Consider the following 17,953-nt stretch of genomic DNA (forward strand, 5'->3'; position numbering starts at 1 on the left):
GTCTCTTTCCAACTGTTACTTTAGAAAGAGACAAATATGAATTAAGGGGTCATTCCTCTTTAACGGCCCAAAAACTTTGCTTATCTAACAATTTTTTTTCACAGTAAATACACCATACAATGAAATAAATCTTTTTGGGATTTATTAGGGCACTCTTAAATAACAAAAAATTCTTGTCATAATTTAAACAATTTTTTAATTAAGCGTTTTCTACACCGTTCGAATGGCGTGTCAAAAAAAGATGCAAGTCCGCTGCGTTGATAACTTATCATTCAGGCTTACCTGAAACAAAAAATCAAAAAGATTCTCAATCTATGTGAGTGTCGCTATGTCCCGAACTTCAATTAAGAATTTTTATTTAAAAACAGCAAAATGGTGCCAGTTTGAAAAGAGTTTTAAAAAGTACTTTTTAATGATGACAAAATTTTTTTTGGTGTTATTGAAGACTGCCCTAATAAATCCTTAAAATATTTATTTCGTTGTATGGTAATTTACAGTAAAAAAAATTGTTAAAGATAAACATAGTTTTTGGGCCGAGTTAAGCGACGTTTGGTGAAACCGGGCCTAAGTATAATTGCTAGTGAAATGTATGGTAGAATATCGAGAAGCTCTCATAAAATTCTTTGAAATGCCGCGTTGTCCCACGATCACATTTCCAAGATAAATCTTAAGAGAAAATTCTCTCCGTGCACGTACGCAGGCGCAAGGTGATATGTGTTAAAAAAAATCTGGGAACAAGCTTGCCGAGGCGCCCGCCGTGTGATGCATATCGTACTAATAAATCGTGCCAAAGAAGTTTAACGAGGCAGAACTCGGTGCGTATTAGGCATAATTTCATCGCCCCAATTAAGCGTTGACGTCACCCTGAGCAAGCATTGAGGTAATACGAATAAAATTAGAACGGAAAAGTTACCTCACACGCCGTCCTCACATGCTTTGCCAAAATTCACGTTATTCTCACGTGCCGCACAATCTATTTTCATTCTCTCCTATATCAAATAAGGCAGTTTGAAATTAAGCGAGAGAAACTTGAAAATTACTAATTTGCACCTTACGACTGATTGTGTAGTTTAACAATGTAATGCTATTAAGCGGGATAAAGTTATTAGCGCTGGTTCATTAATGGTTTTATCTCGGTTTAATGGCTGTTTAGTAATCATTTTAAACAATAGTTTAATATCTAAATTAAGACCCAATCTAACGATTGAATTAAACGAACGATTAGTCAGAATATTAGGTATTTCGCTCTTCGACGGTGTTAAGAGGAAGCCGTCCGTTTCTGCGATATAAACTATCCATCTGTCTGGCTTAATCAGACAAGGCAGACAGACTGGCTCGTGCGAGGCAGCCGTCAGTGCCCCGAAAGACTGGGCAATCTCTCTCTCTCCGGAGCAACGCAACGTGGCCACTCGTTGCTGGAGGGGGACCAGACGCGGCAGCTGTTTGCTCGTCGTGGAACGGATCGGGGGGTCCCGCCGGCATGTGTACGTACCCCCTCAGTAATGCCGCATCGCTGGTGTTCGCAGCTCGCGCGAGAGCGACGCGGCGCGAGAACGTGAGGGAAGTCGTGAGGACTCTTGCGAGTCAAGGTCGCGGATCTCGCCGAGAAAAGGAGGCGACCGCCGTGGAGGAAACCGCCGAAGGGAAAGTGGCCGCGCGCCATCTCGGGCCTCGTGGGACCGGGGCCTCGTGACGCTGCGAGAAAATCAGCCCCTCCGCAGGCCGCTTCGTACGCCTGTAGTCCAATCCCGGGGTCACAGCGGCCAACGGTTGTAAAAAGTGCGCGCGCACATGACGCGTTTCGAAACCGAGGGCCTGTCCGTCGGTAAATCGCCGAGGCTCGATCTTGCTCCTGTGCGCGACATCTCGTCACGTGTCGGACGTTTAACAGTTCGATCGTGTGTGACTGAAGAAAAAATTGGCCGGCCGCTGGTGCTCGGGAGTAGTCCGGGGCAACGTGCCTATCACGGTGACATTGGACAAATGTGGTGCGGCGTCGTGGATCGATAGTGAAAGAATTTCCAAATGATGAATTGATAGTGAAAGAATGTCCGAATGATGAATCGATAGTGAAAGCATTTCCAAATGATGAATCGACAGTGAAAGAATTTCCAAATAATGGCCCAAGGATACATAGCGATCAAGGGTCTCCGTTAGTTTATTAGTAGCAATAGAAAAATTAAGAGGTATATCGCCTCGACAATTATATACAACGTAATATCCAAATTATGGATATTGATGCGGAAGCGACGTACAATCGTCAGGACGGTCGGACAAAAGTCGCGGCGACTTTAACGAGCCAAACGGCGTCCGAGGGACGACGCTGTCCTCGCCTGCGCGCGCGGAGACGCCGCTCTCGATGTCGCGCCTATAGAACCGGGCCCAGCCCTGTGGAATTCGCCCTGTGACAGAGCCAGGTAGCCTGGCGTGCCGACGCATACGCGTCGCAACGTTTTCTTCTCGGAAAGCACGACGAGCGGGGTGGCGGGACTTTGATCCCGAGCGGCGGCATTCGAGCGGCAAACTGGTGAACGGACCGACGCACGTACGTCCTTGCCAGGCTAGGTCTCTCGCAGCCGTACGAGCGCATTGCGTAATACCATGAACGACACGTTTGCCGATACACAGTGTTCGCGGGGATCTCGGGGGTTTCACGATCGTTGCCTAACATCTCGCCCGCGATGGCGACGTTTGATGGTAGATTACAACATTGCATCCGTACGACTTCGCGGTGACATTTGCGCGGACTTTTCTCGCGTCTCTTAACAGGCAGACATTGGGCTTGTTTTCTGTTCCTGCACTGGTGAACTAGTGCAATAAATTGAAGTAAGACAAGTATATTTTTTCTCATTCTAGCTTACTGCACTAGTTCACCAGTGCAGGAACAGAAAACAAGCCCAATGTCTCCGGGCTCGCGGCGCTGTTTTTAAAAGCTTTCTGCACGTGAGACAACATTCTTTTTCGCCGCGGATTTAATCGCGAGGTAAAAGAACAGCGCAGCGACGTTTACTCCCTAACTCGCTGGCCAAATATAGAATGTAGAGAAAAAAATACGTTATAAAATTATTATGAGAAACGGGAGTGTGTAAAGAACGAATAAAGGTACGCGATACGTAGTGTAATAGGCGAAGCCAAATATTGGCGAAAGCGGAGTGGAAAAAGAAAGAAGCGAAAACCGCGTGTAGATAAAAGTTGCACACATACAATGGAATAAAGTCGAGGGAAATTGTTTAAAGCCTAAAATCCTGTAACGTCAAAGTGGTGTAACTCGGTTACGGCGTGCGTCTTCCAACGTAAGGACGTGGCGTCAAAGAACCGTGACTCCTCATTACAGGAAGTAGATTGTCGTTTATCGGGACCGGAGATAGGGAGGGGGGGGGGGCCGATAACGAGGACAACGCTCTGAAGGGGTAAACAACCGTCCGTAACGGAGTAGGAAAATGAGTTAGGACTTGGTCACGAATCGTTCCGCTTTTAAGAGAGGCCCCCGGAGCTGATGTCTTCCACAAAGAGATCGATTCATCGTGATAACAATCGTGTGACTTACGCGCAAGTACAGGAGAAGACGGATAGGAGGGAAAGGAAGACGGTAAAAAGAGACATTGTTAAGATGATTAATGCGATGTCCGTTAAACGAAGAAACGTTCAAGCCGCGGGTGTTTTTTCCCCCGTCCTCTCCTTAATCCAAAGTTTCTTTTTTTTAAAAGAACGCGCGCTCGCGACCCGCTTCCTCGATTTGAAATACGTTGGTTACCGAAGGATCTGCTCCCCCGCAGATCGAAACTGTCTGACGATTCGCTCGGCTCCAGACTGCAATTACCTTTGTTAACATCTAGCCGATCGGCAATTCCCTCGTTAACTTCTAATGCGCTCCAATCTGGACTGGCAGACCGACCAATTTTTGCCCCTTCCAATCGATTCGATGCACGCCTGAACGTCCACGCTTTCGCGAGAAACAGGCTGGCACGACCTCGTGGAAGGATATTTTAGTCCATCATCGCTCTGTGAATAACACGCTGATGAATTTTCAGTTCGGAGAAAGCCGAGCGCGAAGATACGGCGAGGAGCGGCGTATAAAAGTCCGGGGTAAAGCGCTTGAAAAATTATCGCGCTCATCCGTTACGCGAGCGCGACGCGTCCCGACATGAATGATTTCTTTATCTGAATCTCCGATATAAGATATCTGTGTCACTCTTTTCTTTCGCCCCCGATATCGGATATCGGTATCGTACGTCAATATCCACTTCAGATGCAGTTACTTGAGGTTGCGAGGAGTCGAAACTCCGTAACTTCTCTCGCGCATTCGTCCGCTGGGAACAATCGCTTTATTGTACGTTCGACGCTGGTTAGGCTACCAGCGATCTTGTCATTGATCTTGTAGCACCTACACTCCGCTGTGATCAAGATCTTAACGACTAACGGACGACAGCAATGAATTTGATTGGCCCGGTAAATTGTCCGAGGAGGAAGAGGCCATGTTCCGTCCACTTCTTCGTAATGGCCAATTGTCGCGCGGCGGAATCGAGCGGGGTACGTGGCCCTAAGTAAACAATAAAATCGTTTCAGAGACGGCAGTCACGTAGCGTCTACGTCGTCGTTTTATCAGCAACACTCGTGCTAATCCCCTTTCATTGCTGACCGCTCTTCTCTCTGGCGCTCCGTGTAAATATTTATCAGTTTCGTCGCAAACGAGACAGACCGGCGAGAGATAGTCCGTCAGTCAGAGCGAAAACTCGACACGTTGTGAATTAATTCGCAGACTAATCGCATTAAGGTAATCAACGCTGTAGGAGTTTCGGAATAATCTCGGAAGCTTACGTGTATAATATATTGTAATGTATATAATCCCGTGCCGCCTCGTCGTGCAGTCCGAGAGAAAAATGTGCCGTTACGTTAGAGACTCGAGCGAAATGACGGTGTCGATGATTTTTTTGCAGCTCTACTCAGCCAAAGAATTACTTACGGAGAGCAGCAAATGTCGAAGCTTTATCCTACCAAAGAGAAGCGGTAACGTGCCTTATTGCCAACAGCGATAATACATATTATCAATAATTTATAAAACGAGCGACATGCGAAAAGCGATCCCGTCGCATTGAGAAGGTTCAGGCGTATCGAGGCTCTCAAAGGGATCAGGTATCTCGATAGGACATTGGGACTGTACATCAAGCGGAATCATCGAGCGATCCCCAGATGAAATTTCGCAAATCCGCCCCATCTAGCCCGAAGATGGAACTACTCTCGAGGCGTTCCTCGGGCGGCGGGATGTCGACCTTGAAGAGGTCGAGATCCTTCCGAGCGTCTATGAAGCTGATGTCAAAGATACGCGATCATGCGAAGCAGCGACTGACCGCTGGCTTCGATCTGTCGTCCGTCCCGAAGGATCTCGTCGTCAAGAAAGGATGTAATCTGTCTGTCCTTGAAGAATCTCAGAACGGCGAGAAGCCCACGAGTCCGCGAAAAAATTTCGGGAGTACGAATCCGCGCGACAAAATCGACGGCGCGGCGTCCCCGAGTCCTCGAAAGACCTCGGATCTCGATTCGCGAGAAATCACGAAGGATCTGAAGAACAAGCTGTCTCTGACTGACAGGCTAATGGGTAAGGGCCGGAAGGACGTGGAGAGGCCCTCGACGAGGGACGAAGGGACGAAATCACCGAAGATCGTTCACATTTTTCGTAGGAGACACAGTGCGGAGAGCGCGCAGGAAGATGCTCGTGAAAAGGACTGTAATGACAAACGTGCGCCCTGCGAGACAGACACGGGTCGATCGAGCAAACATGTGTCCTACGAGAACCCCACGTTCGTGCTGGACAGTTCCTTGGACTCCTCCGTCTCGAGCTTCCTCTTTGAAGTGAAAGAGGAGGAGGAAGAACAACGGCAGGAGCAAGAGGGCGAAAGTGATCGCGCCGCCGTGTCATCCGAATGCGATGTCTTGACCGTCGTCGTGGATTCCCACAAGGCCGCGCCTAATCGGCCCTTCTATCGCAAAACGAGCTACGCGCGAGGCAAGGACGAGGATGAAGAATACCTCGAGGACGGGGAGTCACGAAACGCATTTCGTCCCAGATGCGAGACCGATCCTCTGAGACGTCCTTGCGAGGCGAGGAGCGATCATTTGAACGTGATAAACAGAAATAGAAGGACGACCGAGTCCTTCGGCGAATTTGATCGGCCGAGGATTAAATTTTACTGCAAGATATACGAGACGGAGAGAAGAAACGCCACGATCTGCCTGCAGAATCAGAAGATCCACGACAGCGTCAAGACATGCCCTTCAAAGTCCTGTAAAATCAGAACGGATAACATTGCCAACTTTTGGACAAGACGTGGCAATAGTTTTCGAAATAAAATGACGACCGACAGGAAAAGAGACGCGAAGGAAACGAAGAGTTACGAGCGGCTCGGTCAGGAGCGAGTTTTCGTGTCGACATCATCGGGATCAAGTACGCTGGATCGATAAGTTTTCTAATTAGTCAGCGGCCGCGCCAGATGCAATTAAGCACTTCCTAGGGAGTTAGTTCAAGTTTCCGCGGCAAATTATCGATCTAGCCCCTTTCTTCACGGCGATGAAGAAAAGAGGTCTAAATCCTGTCTAATAAAATAGCGGGTTTAACTTTAACTGGCATATTTTCTCACGCTAACCAAATTAATTATCGCGGATATAAAAAGAAAGTACGTTTATCACGAAATAAAAACGGCATTAACATTCTAGATCATCTCCGACACGTGGGAAATTTTCTAGTCGTGAAAGTGGTTAGAGTAAAACGCATGAGCTCATTGAATTATGATGAGCAAGATAAGAAATGAAGGAAAGAAATAATACAGGGATAGCTCTCTTTCATTTCTTAAATCGCAGCTTTCTATGGCAAACACTTTCATCGTTCGTTCCATATTTACTTCCAAAATTTCACTAATTGAAATATAAATAATTATTACAACAACTGATGGGACGCGTTTAAATCATTATAAAATTATATATATATATATTATCGAAGAAATATATATATATATATTTCTTCGATGTGAAAGTAAACTCAATAAATTGCACAGATTTATCTTTCTCGGAACATACAATCTCCTCTCGATTCCCTCAAATTTCTCTCATTTTACATTATGTATTTACCGCTTATTTACTGTACAATGTTTAGTTTATTTATTTATTTATGGTTTATTTATTTTGCTTTATCTCTTCATGCGCACAGAGTTCCACTCGTTGCAAGGGATGGAGTTCCTGGAGGGTTTCGGCAAGAAGAAACAACAGCCACACCAACAACTAAATAATCTATCGTCAATACATATCAATCCTCTCTCGGCCCAATCCCTCAACATACACCTGCATGGTATTTTATTTTTTATCGATTTGCCGTTTTTTTTAAGTTTTCAAAAGCTCTTTGCCGAACTTACACTTGCCACGGCAAATTTTACACGCAATTAGAAATAACCTCGACGTTGTTGTCGTTTTATTTTTAGCCCTGTTTGCGGCTGTGGAACATGGTCACTTGGATAAAGCGAGGACTATTTTGGAATCTACCGATGTGGACATAAATAGGTGAGTAGCTATTTATATCGTTAGACGTACGTACGCATTAAGGGATTATTAAGATGATTGTTTCGGGGGTAAATGGGGACTAAAAGCTGCTGAGTTAGAGATACGATCTTATCTGACAGCCGGATATTTCGTTCGCTGGATAATCTGATGGATACCCGTAAATCATTGAATTTACGCGCGCAAGAGAATTCAATTATCTTGTTGTTGAAACTCGTGAGCTATGGATTTTTTATCTCGCGATATTTAAAGTCGCGATCCTCGCCTTCCCGCGAAAGAGCCTACGCCTGACCTAGAAGACCCTCGTTCACTCGAAATACACATTACTCGGCGAGGCTTTAATCTAATATACGAGCCGAAACTTTCGAGGCGCACCGCTGCAGAAGCAGTCAATCGCGCTATTAGGAACGGTTCGACCAGCGTGGTACCTACCAACATCCTGATTCGATTCGACGTGTATCTTGGGGGATCTCGAGAGATTTAGGTCACCACATATATCGGGCGCAGGCTATCGTCTGCAAAAAATAATTGTCCGGGCTGCGTTGAAGCTTTTACTTCCTCCGTGTCCGGGAGGGATTGTAACGTAGAAGATTATCGTGGGATAATCGCGGATGGATAAAATAAAAATTTCACCTCGCTCCAATTGTTCCTCGCGGCCTGCGCAATTATTTCTCCGCCGTGTCTGAAAGCTACGAGTCGTTAGCGCTTTTTATGCCGGACTAATTTCGTTTTCAGCCAGAGCGTGTTAAATTACGTCGGAGCGCTCTTCGTGAATGTAAAATGAGCCGCGAATTTCGGCGGAACGGATAGCGGGTGCATCTTTAAGCCGGCGGGCAAATGGTGCGTTTTGTTGCATTCCAATGCCTCTGGAAGCTCTTCGTTGTCGGGCGCGTGTAGTAATTACGGAAAATAGCTGTTTGCTTCTATTTCCGGCGAGCAATCCGGCAGCTATTTGTCGCCCGAGGATATATTAGCTTTTGGTTTGTCCTGCCAGTGACTACGACAAAGCGTTGGCCGTCGATGAAATGAATTACGCGGATTAACAAGGTTCCGGTGCCAATTCGGGTGACCGATTTAACATGTATAGACGAATGGCCTGACTGATTTGATTGAAAGACGTTCACGAAGTTTGCCGGATATTTGAACTTTCACGAACTAAGAATTACTCAAAACTCGAATAAAAAAAAAGTGGATTCAATTCGGACGATTTTAACGCTCAGCAAAATATAGCGTTTTCACTTCGTTTCAGGTTGAAAAAGTTGGATACTGAAGTTTTATATCACATTGTCGAAATTGGATAAAGAGGAATAAATCTGAACGTGTAAAAAATATGCATTTCCAATTGTCACGTCGGTCGCGCAAGAATATCGGAAATAGTTCGACGGTGTTGGTAAAAAGAAATTATTGACATTAATGATCGTGTTTTAACGTCTGAAAGTTTTCGATAATCAGTTTTGTTTTGAAGAACACATTTGAGAGTAGTTTGTCAGAAAAATTCCAAAAACCGTCGGCTGGTTTTTGGAATTTTTCTGACAAACTACTCTCGAATATGTTCTCTTGCCCGGATTCTCTTGCCCGGATAATATACTTTATTTAAAAATATCCAGCAATTGAAAACAGATCCGTATAGATGGAAAAATAGAAAAAGTAATCCGTAGGCAGAGAGCGGAAAAGTTACAAGTTGCTCATTTCGCACGGTAGCTGTAACAACGCAATTCAAATTCCCGTTGCAAACGAAAAGTCGATAGATGACGTAAAACTGGGAAATTCATTTAGCCAGCATTTATCCCGGACTATTTTATATCGTTAACGTTTATTTGATGTCCCCTCCCTCGCTTTTACGCATCAAAGTAGTCCGAGGTGAAGTAGGCGAAAGTAATTAAATGTTTCAGAGTGAATCTCATTAATCCCACGATTTGCCGCTTGGACGAAGCAAAATTTTTCCGTTCTAACGAAGGGAACCGAGCGACGGCTCGTAAAACGAGATACACTCAGATTGGAAAATACAAACGGGACGGCGGGATGGCACCGATTTATAATTCAGTCAGGAAGTCCACACTTACGTGTGCTTTGCCGGATTTTTATCGTCCTCCTAAATGTCACATAAATATTAGCGAAAACGTACCCGAAGTCTTTTTATTCCACGGGGAATCCCGCCTTAACTTGATATAGGGACTCAATGGCTGAAACTTTTCGGTTTTATTTTCACATAACGGCGGATAAAGCGGCGCGGAAGGTGAAACAAAGTTAGACAATGTTTAACGTTGCGTGCAACGACGCGTAAAGTTATGTGCTTTGGTACAATGTAAAAAAAAATAGAAGAGGATGAAAAGTTTGACACGGAAAAACTGCGAAATGTCTCTCGAACGTTCTCACTTTTGTCTGCCTCTTGGAAAGGATCTAAAAGTAAACTTTACCACCAGCCTACGCTATTTGCAATCTCATCATTTACAGCGTTAACAGCGACGGCTTGTCACCGCTGGACGTCGCTGTGCTTAGCAACAACAGGCCGCTTGCAAAAATGCTGGTTGCGTTCGGGGCGCAGGAGGGGAATCAATGTAAGTACAATCGAATCCAATTACAAACTTCGCGCGGCATAGCGGCAACTTCGTTACGCCCGTGACGAATCTCGTTGATCCGCACCTCTTTCCGCGGGATTCGCTTTTCCGCTTTCCCGCGAAATTATCTCTCGTCTCTGTCTCTCGCTTTCCCTTCGCAAAAAAATAAAACCCCCAAGAAAATCGGCGGGTTCGTGGGAGATTCCAATTAGGATTCCGTAGTCTCTAATAAAAATGCCGTCGGGCTTTATTGCGTCGCGACGAATAAATATAAAAGCGGGAATGCGAAATGCGAAATGCGCAATAAAATAATAAAAAAAAGACAAGAAAGAAAGAAAAACGGGGGACTCTCTTCTCGCTCTGGAAACGCGGCGGTGCGCTTTTTCCGCGACGTTTTTAATAATATCCCCCTTTGTCTGGTATATCGAGCCGCGGCGTAATTACGATCGAACGCGAGCGCGTGTACGCGGCGTGGAATTGTAAAGTCGGCGGCGGTATCTAAACATTTCTCGACGCTCTCGTATCCCGTTAAGCCGGATAGTGCGCGAACTGTGAATGCGAGCGAGCGACTCCCTTTCATCTCTTCGGAGCATTCCGGGCATTAAAAAAAAAATCCGGCGGCGAACACCCGAGCTTTCCCATCGACTTTCGCAACGAGACTACGAAACGTCGCGGGCCGTGCCCGCGGCTAGAGGACCCGAATCGGATTTCCGCGCGAGATTATCGCGTCGCCGAACGGCTCTCTTGTCTCCCCGGGACAGTGGGATAAAAGTTCAGGAAGATAAATTTCTCCTTAATGTGCCGTCAAGCGAGACCGGGGAATCCCGCGTTATTAAGTCGGCAACTTGAGATTCATTCGTCTTTGCGAAAGTTTGCCGCGTCTTAATTTGTCCCGTTACGCTCGTTAGCGCTTTTACGGCGGCAACACGTTGGGACACCGAGTCCTCGAAAATGAAATATAGAGTACGAGGGACACTTCTTCCGAACTAATTTTCCCGAGACATCCGCGACGGGTTCCTGTAAACATCCCCGGGAAGGATGACTCGACGTTCAACTTTGATTCGACAGACGTGAGCGATGAAGGGGGTAACCACTTTATGTAATCGCGGGACAGCGTCTCCGAAATTATTATGAAATCCCCGTGTAATCATTTTGTATTAATTTTCAAGTTTCTTCACTTGTTAGACAATAGAATTTTTGTGTGTGTAAATTTTATGTGTTACAATACACAAGAATTTTCAATAATTGAAACACTATTGCAACAGCATATTCCTGAGACTAAATCAAGTACAAAAGTCCTGTACTACTTTTCCCTTCGACAAACAGTTATCGAGATATCATAAGTTAAACATTGAAAAAGTTATAAATTTTCTCTTGAATATCTCAAAAAGTATTAGGCAAATTAAAAACGTTTCAGACAAAAGTTGTTCATATTAATTAGTAGAATAAGACAGTATAATAAACAATAGGGGGTTCCATTTAAAAATTTTGAAGATACTTGCGTGGATCATTAAAAATGAGACACCCTGTATATCATAGTTCACACCTATTAGCGCGTATTCTTTTCATAATGAGACTTAAGTAGTTGCTGTTAGAACAACAGCGCTAACAGTATATACTTCTTCGTAAAATAAGAAAAGTGTACTTTGAGGAAAGCTAACAGCTCTTTGAGGTTTAACCACGTTACATATTTTTTAACGTGTATATAAGAAAATTATTTGCAATTAGATGAGATTATTTGTAATCAGACGAAATCGTAATCGGTGGGACATTTTGGCTAGTGGTTATCCCCTTGTGAGCGATACGAGAATCCGACAGGTGCCGTTTAAGCAATTTCTTGAGCGCGTCTTCTTTATCGATTTCCGCGATGAAAAGCAATTGCAATTGTGCCCGAGTCCCTAATTAATCACGACAAAACCGTCTCTTGCAAAGAGACACGCAAGATATCGCGACAATATTGCAGCTATCGATCGCGCGAAATAGCAAATACTCTAATTAGTTCAATAATCGCGCGTGGGACAACATGCGGGTGGTAACAATCCCCATTTGTCAAAACATAACTGGCTCCATTCAGATGTTTATAATCAAAACGCGAAGCTTGCCTCAAATCGATGCAGTTATATGTAATAAGGAAGCAAACGCCACCTTCGCGATTTTTTATTCTGTATTACCAGGGGTACGTTCCGTTTCACGCATGATACGCGTGATGCATCGTTTATCCTTCTTTAACATTTGGTGAATAACAAGGATAAATAATGCATCATGCGCATCATGCGTGAAACGGAACGTACCTGAAGTGATCAGCTCGAAGCGGAAGTCTGTAGTATTATGCAAAAAGGACCAATTCTTACCCGTCAAAAAAATCGCATAATACACGAAATTGTATTTGAAGAGGATTATAATTTAGTTATTATATTTGAGATAACTTTGGCTCGGAATTTTACTCCTAATGTAAAAAAAACACACACATATAACACATGAAATTGTGTTTAAAGAGGATTATATAGTTCGGTCATTATATTTGAGACAACGTTGACGCGGAATTCTATTCCTAGCGTTTCGTGTGATTTTGCTCTAGCAGAAAAGTAAGCTTTCGGAGTTGGTACCGCATTGCAGAACCGCGTCCAAATGTAATTCAAATTATTCACGTCACGTACATTCGTGCATTCTAATATTTAACTGCGAATTCGTACCTTCGTATATATGTACATACGTTTGATATTCTGTTGACGCAGTCAAGTCTCCGGAATCTCTGGGTAGCCACTTGGCGTCATTGCTCTCGGAAGCGGAACACAGGGTTCAAGAGCTCGGCGGCAGTACTTCCGGCAGCGGTGGAACAACTCTATTGGAACCACCTAGCAGCCATAGGGCCAGTTTTTCCACGCAACATAACAATCCCACGGGATGCGGAGGTAGCACGGAGGATAAGCAGCTTGCCCTATGGGAAAGGAGAGCCAGGGCCCTCAGAAAAATGTTGCTGGGTTTCGATCAAGCGCGTGAGTTGAATAGATTTCCTATAAATTGCGTTACCGAAAACATGTTGGCGCATATCACCCTTTTTAAAAGGACTCGTAACAAATACTTTTTCACTAAAATATATCATATTCTCTACTTCCAGGCCCACCCGACATGCCCTTCTTAGTCGCAGTCGATGTCACCGGAACGACATCGGTAGCAGTCAGGTTTCAAGAACCAGACTCGCACGACTCTCCGATCTGCACCAAGTTCAAAGTCCAATGGAGCCTGCACGAGGACTTTTCGGTTATTTGCGGCGAGAGGGAGGTCCTGGACATGAAGCAGAGGGAGTGTCGGATCGAGGGTCTAACTCAAGGTCAAAAGTATCACTTTCGCGCCGCCGCCGGAAATTTGAAGGGCTACAGCAGATTCAGAAACTCTACGCCCGCGCACGTTACGCCTAGCAGTAAGTACCGTACCGGGTAGACGTTTGAACATTTTCAATTTTACAAAAATTCATTTCGACTCGAATCGAAGGTTGGAGGGACATAGACGGCAGGGTGCCCAGATTCGCGGGGCGACTGGAGCAGCTGAACACTCTGTTCATCGACATAAGGCGACCGGAGTACACGCAGGAAACGCCGGCAGTGCAGAGGCGAAATCACAAGAAGAAGACAACGATAAAACAGCTTTTCACGGCGACGAGCAAATTTCAGAAGAATCTCAGGCGAGGGGTGTTTCTAGCGTGTCTACTCTACCACGAGGACAAGGTTCTCGTTACCAACGAGGATTTCTTACCCGTGATCGAGATCGACGAGACGTATCCCAGTTGTATATACAACGACTTTCATTGGCTCATGAAAGTCGCCTGTACTTGGGACGATGTTAAATCCTTACGGCAGGATATGGAGAAGAGTCACAGCAGCTCGACTAATCACTTTAGGATAAAATTGCTTCAAGCTGCTGCCCAAATGCAGGTAACCGTTTACTATCGTTTAATAAAAATACCGAACTTTTTCTTGAATCTAATTACTCAAGCTCGTATTGCTCACTCAAAAATATAGAGAAACATCTTACGATAGTCTGTCTAATGTATTTTGCAGGCTGCATTGTGCATACAGGACCTTGGACAATTGTATCATAAACCTATCAGAGACATTCAAGGCACCTTAGTGTTCTCGACAGTAAATTATATAAAGTCGCCGAAATTGGTTTCTGTATTAAACAGCAGGTGGTTGCCGCTCAGTAAAGTCATAAAGAAGGTCATAACGCACGAAGACAGTAACGTCGCCGATATTCTGATGGCCAGCATACAAGAGCAAATGACATATCACCAAGTCAGCAGTATTAAATTATCTAAGGGTTTATACCTCGGTTATCTGAAAATGCAAAGCAGCGTGGACCTCATACAAGTGGTTGTTCCGACGAAATCTCCGAACGTATTGCCACATTGTAAGATTCGCGATAATCCGCACGTGTCCGCGTAAGTTTACGTTCATTACAGCGCAAAATATCGCAATTCGACGTCACGGTTATCTATTGTATTATCGTACTCTCGTTTTTACCTGTCAAGGGAGGAGTGGGACTACCTCAAGAGAGTGACGCGCATCTGCACGTCCGAGCTTTCCGTGAAGGAATCCGAAGAGAAGGAGAACGTGACGAACGAGGCGCAAGGCACGGAACAGCAAAAGCTGTTCGTCGATCTGGTCGCCGCGACAGCGCGACGACTGTTCAGTTATATGGAGATCAGTCCGGAGGATTCGCTGGTGCATCGATTGTACGACGCTGAGGTGATCGATCTGACTCACGACGTGTCCTTCCTGATCGCGGTGCCGCCCGCCGAAACCGCCTGTTGCGTACCTGGCACGCGAGAGATTCTGCTACAGCGCGGTGACCTCCTGTCGTTGCCTATTCAGGTCTTCGAGATGGTCCACTTGAATACGTATCAGAAGGACGTGATCAATCGTTACTCGAGGCTCAGCTGCATCCTGGAACTGGACACCGCACAGGCCCAGCACAATCACAGAGAGGCCTTCAGTTCCTTGGAGCTGAGCGTCGCGAAGGACAAACTAGCGAGATTGCAGGATCTTCAGTCGCAAGTGAATACCGTGTGGAAAGGCGCCAGGTGGCTGATCGACGTCATAACTTTCGCGAGAGATCGCGGCTCTTCCCAATTAAATGTAATTATTTACGTAATAATGATTCATAATAACACTGAGGTAACTTGTGTAACATATTAGATTTCTCTTACAATTTTATCTTACACTTCTAATTTTGTCGTTTGTTATTAATTCCGATAATCTCTCGCAGATCCCGTCGCAAACCGTTGGCATATCTATGAAGCACCTACTCAGTCTCGACAGAAATAAGAACAGCAACAGTAACAGCTTGAAACGGAGCTTGCTACAATTACCACCCAGAGATCCTAAACTTGTGAAATCGAGTCCTGGCCGCGGCAGCTGGCCGGGTCCCAATCTATCGAAATCGTCCTCCAATCTCCTTACGACGGAATTCAGCAAGAGCGAGCAACAGCTGCCCAGTGGGCAATACGTGCGCAAAGGTAGCAACACGTCGAACGTGTCGACAACTTCGGAGCCGCAGAAATCGTGCGCGCCGATAAGCAACAGTAGCAACCTAAGCAATCTGACGGCCACCAGTAGCGCGAATCACCTGATACCGCTGCAGAACGTGAGATTGCCGCCCTCCAAGTCCGAGGACACCTTGATCCTCGCCAAGTACAAACACAGCCCGCGAAATCGTTCCGCCACGATAACGTCGGCATCGGCCAGCACCAGCCCGTTACTGAGCATCAAGCCCATCATCTATAGCGGCTCGCTGCTGAGCGTCTCCACCGCGATCTCCACGAACACCACGAGTCTGCTTAGCGTGAGCAACACAAATTCCGACAGTCTACACTCGCTGAGCAGCGACGAGTACTCTGCGACGAATTCGAGCGTCTGCTTGAAGCCCGGCCAGCCGGGTGTCAAGGTCAAAACGTCCAAACCGACCGCGAGCGTCGCGGCGATGGCCACCGTCCCGACGGATAATCTAGACGAGGAGAAGGAAGAGGCGACGATGATGCCCGCACCTCTACCGGGCATTCTTCAGGTACAACCTCTAATTTTACGATATTTGATACTCTTCCACGTACTAACACTTATCGTACCAATTGCGACGTTTCGAGTAGTGAAATTTTCAGCATCATTAAAATCCCCCTGGACTCGCGAAATACGGTCTTTAAATGATATTTTTCCTTCCTAGGGAACACAAGTCTAACCCGATTATAATTAAAAACAGCTCACTTGGTCCTGTAGTGCAAACCGATGTAGTGGACATATTGAGTAAGCTGCCACCGTTAAATTTCAACGCTTGCTCTGCTCGGTTATGCTTAAATATTATGCTTAATGTGCCAACGTCAGTACGGCATGAGAGATTTATTATGATCGTTTTACACTTTGTAATAGCTACTTTGAAACTAAATTATGTCTGTATGTAATGTGTTATAACAGTATGACATCGTGTTAAGGGGTATTGCATAAAAAGTACGAATTATTAACAACATACATGAGTTTTATGGCAGTATCGTGTTGTATATAATTATATTGTATATATTTTTACGGCTTATGGATATATATCGCATTTTTTTTCTATGTTCGTCTAAGCACAAAGTGTGTCTATAAGATTAGGAAGCTGAGTGAATTATTAGAAAGTACTAACTTTGAAAAAACAAGATGTTCAACGAATCTTGAAAAGTTTGATAAGCATCAATTCTTTTACGGCGCTGTCTGTTCTTTTTATTCACTGAGTATTGAAATCTTTCGGACACACCATGTACATATATTACACATAAGCTTGTACATCGATACAACGTTTCTATGCGATTTCGGCCGTGTTAGTTTTATCGACTCAAATTATGTACGCATTTATAGACACACTTATTCCTTATTCGAAACTGCATTGTGCTAATTAAATTTTTTCTCTATCATGTGACTGACCACTTGCAAGACATAAGAAGACAATATATCTTGCGATGCCGTTGCAGGTTTACGCGGCCTACGAGACCGGTTTGGCAGCTGGTACCAGTTTGAAGCTGCACGTAACACCGAGGACCACGGCGCGGGAAGTCGTGGATCTCGTTGTTAAGCAACTAAACATGGCGGTGGTCCTAAAAGGACAGAAGGGTCCCACCTACACGGCCGACGAGCTGCGAAACTTTTGCCTAGTTGCCGTAATCGGTGCGCGGGAGCGTTGCTTAAGGGACGATTTTAAGCCGCTTCACTTACAGAATCCGTGGAAGAAGGGACGGCTGTACGTTAGGCAAAAGCAGGATGTTCTTGCCGCTCTTGAGCACAGTAGTAAACACACCGCGTACTTATAGCAAAAGTAAGCGGCATTTCATAAGCGAATAATGTAAATTGAGTACGTCCTATACGTGTAAACGTAACGTTCCCTAATAACGACATTTCGCATAAAGCATCCTAGTCGTACATCTTCAACGGCACTACCAACAAACGAAATGTTTTAATGAACAGCGACTACCTAAAGAAAAAGTAATTCGTACAACGGCTCATGAATCGAGAGCTATCTTGAATTTTTCTTCCAACTTATTCTTCAATACTCTTGAACGAACGTGACTTCGTGAGATCTGGTCACTACGTGTGAAGGACAAATTGTATGTTCTAAATTATTTTACTGCTCCCTAAAAGTCAATCGGTGGATTATCACTGAAAACAGTGAACGTCGCAGTAGTATACTTATAACTGTAAATCAGTGACTATTTACTGCTTTCATGTGATAATTTACTAATTAATTTTTAGAGAGTGCGGAAAAAGTATGTTTGGCCTCTTAAATAAATGATAAGTGTTAAGAAATTTAATAATTGTTTAAAAAATTGC

At 44.9% G+C, this 17,953-nt stretch overlaps 1 protein-coding gene and 1 long non-coding RNA gene across 9 annotated transcripts in view; one reads left to right on the forward strand and one right to left on the reverse strand.

Moving 5' to 3' along the window:
• The window catches only part of LOC105561495 (ankyrin repeat and fibronectin type-III domain-containing protein 1), a 95,036-nt gene that overhangs the window by 74,056 nt on the left and 3,027 nt on the right, over nt 1-17,953 (forward strand). For 4 of the 8 annotated variants that reach the window (XM_012011527.1, XM_012011526.1, XM_012011528.1 and 1 more), the window contains 10 exons: nt 7,202-7,339; nt 7,470-7,548; nt 10,000-10,103; nt 12,839-13,099; nt 13,222-13,524; nt 13,596-14,035; nt 14,162-14,541; nt 14,632-15,238; nt 15,369-16,166; nt 17,101-17,804. In XM_012011527.1, the coding sequence (XP_011866917.1) occupies nt 7,202-7,339; nt 7,470-7,548; nt 10,000-10,103; nt 12,839-13,099; nt 13,222-13,524; nt 13,596-14,035; nt 14,162-14,541; nt 14,632-15,238; nt 15,369-16,166; nt 17,101-17,436 (3,446 nt within the window). In that variant the 3' untranslated portion in view covers nt 17,437-17,804. Of the gene's footprint in view, nt 1-705; nt 2,546-4,937; nt 6,443-7,201; nt 7,340-7,469; nt 7,549-9,999; nt 10,104-12,838; nt 13,100-13,221; nt 13,525-13,595; nt 14,036-14,161; nt 14,542-14,631; nt 15,239-15,368; nt 16,167-16,319; nt 16,400-17,100; nt 17,805-17,953 lie in introns of those variants that run through there. The other 4 variants (XR_001008911.1, XM_012011525.1, XM_012011531.1 and 1 more) reach the window with 4 other exon arrangements.
• LOC105561493 overlaps nt 1-17,953 on the reverse strand; it is a 61,725-nt gene that overhangs the window by 17,723 nt on the left and 26,049 nt on the right. The gene's annotated exons all lie outside the window — the stretch shown is intronic.

Source organism: Vollenhovia emeryi, unplaced genomic scaffold (assembly GCF_000949405.1).
Source record: "Vollenhovia emeryi isolate VEMERY1.0 unplaced genomic scaffold, V.emery_V1.0 DF939206.1, whole genome shotgun sequence".
Taxonomy (NCBI): Eukaryota; Metazoa; Arthropoda; class Insecta; order Hymenoptera; family Formicidae; genus Vollenhovia; species Vollenhovia emeryi.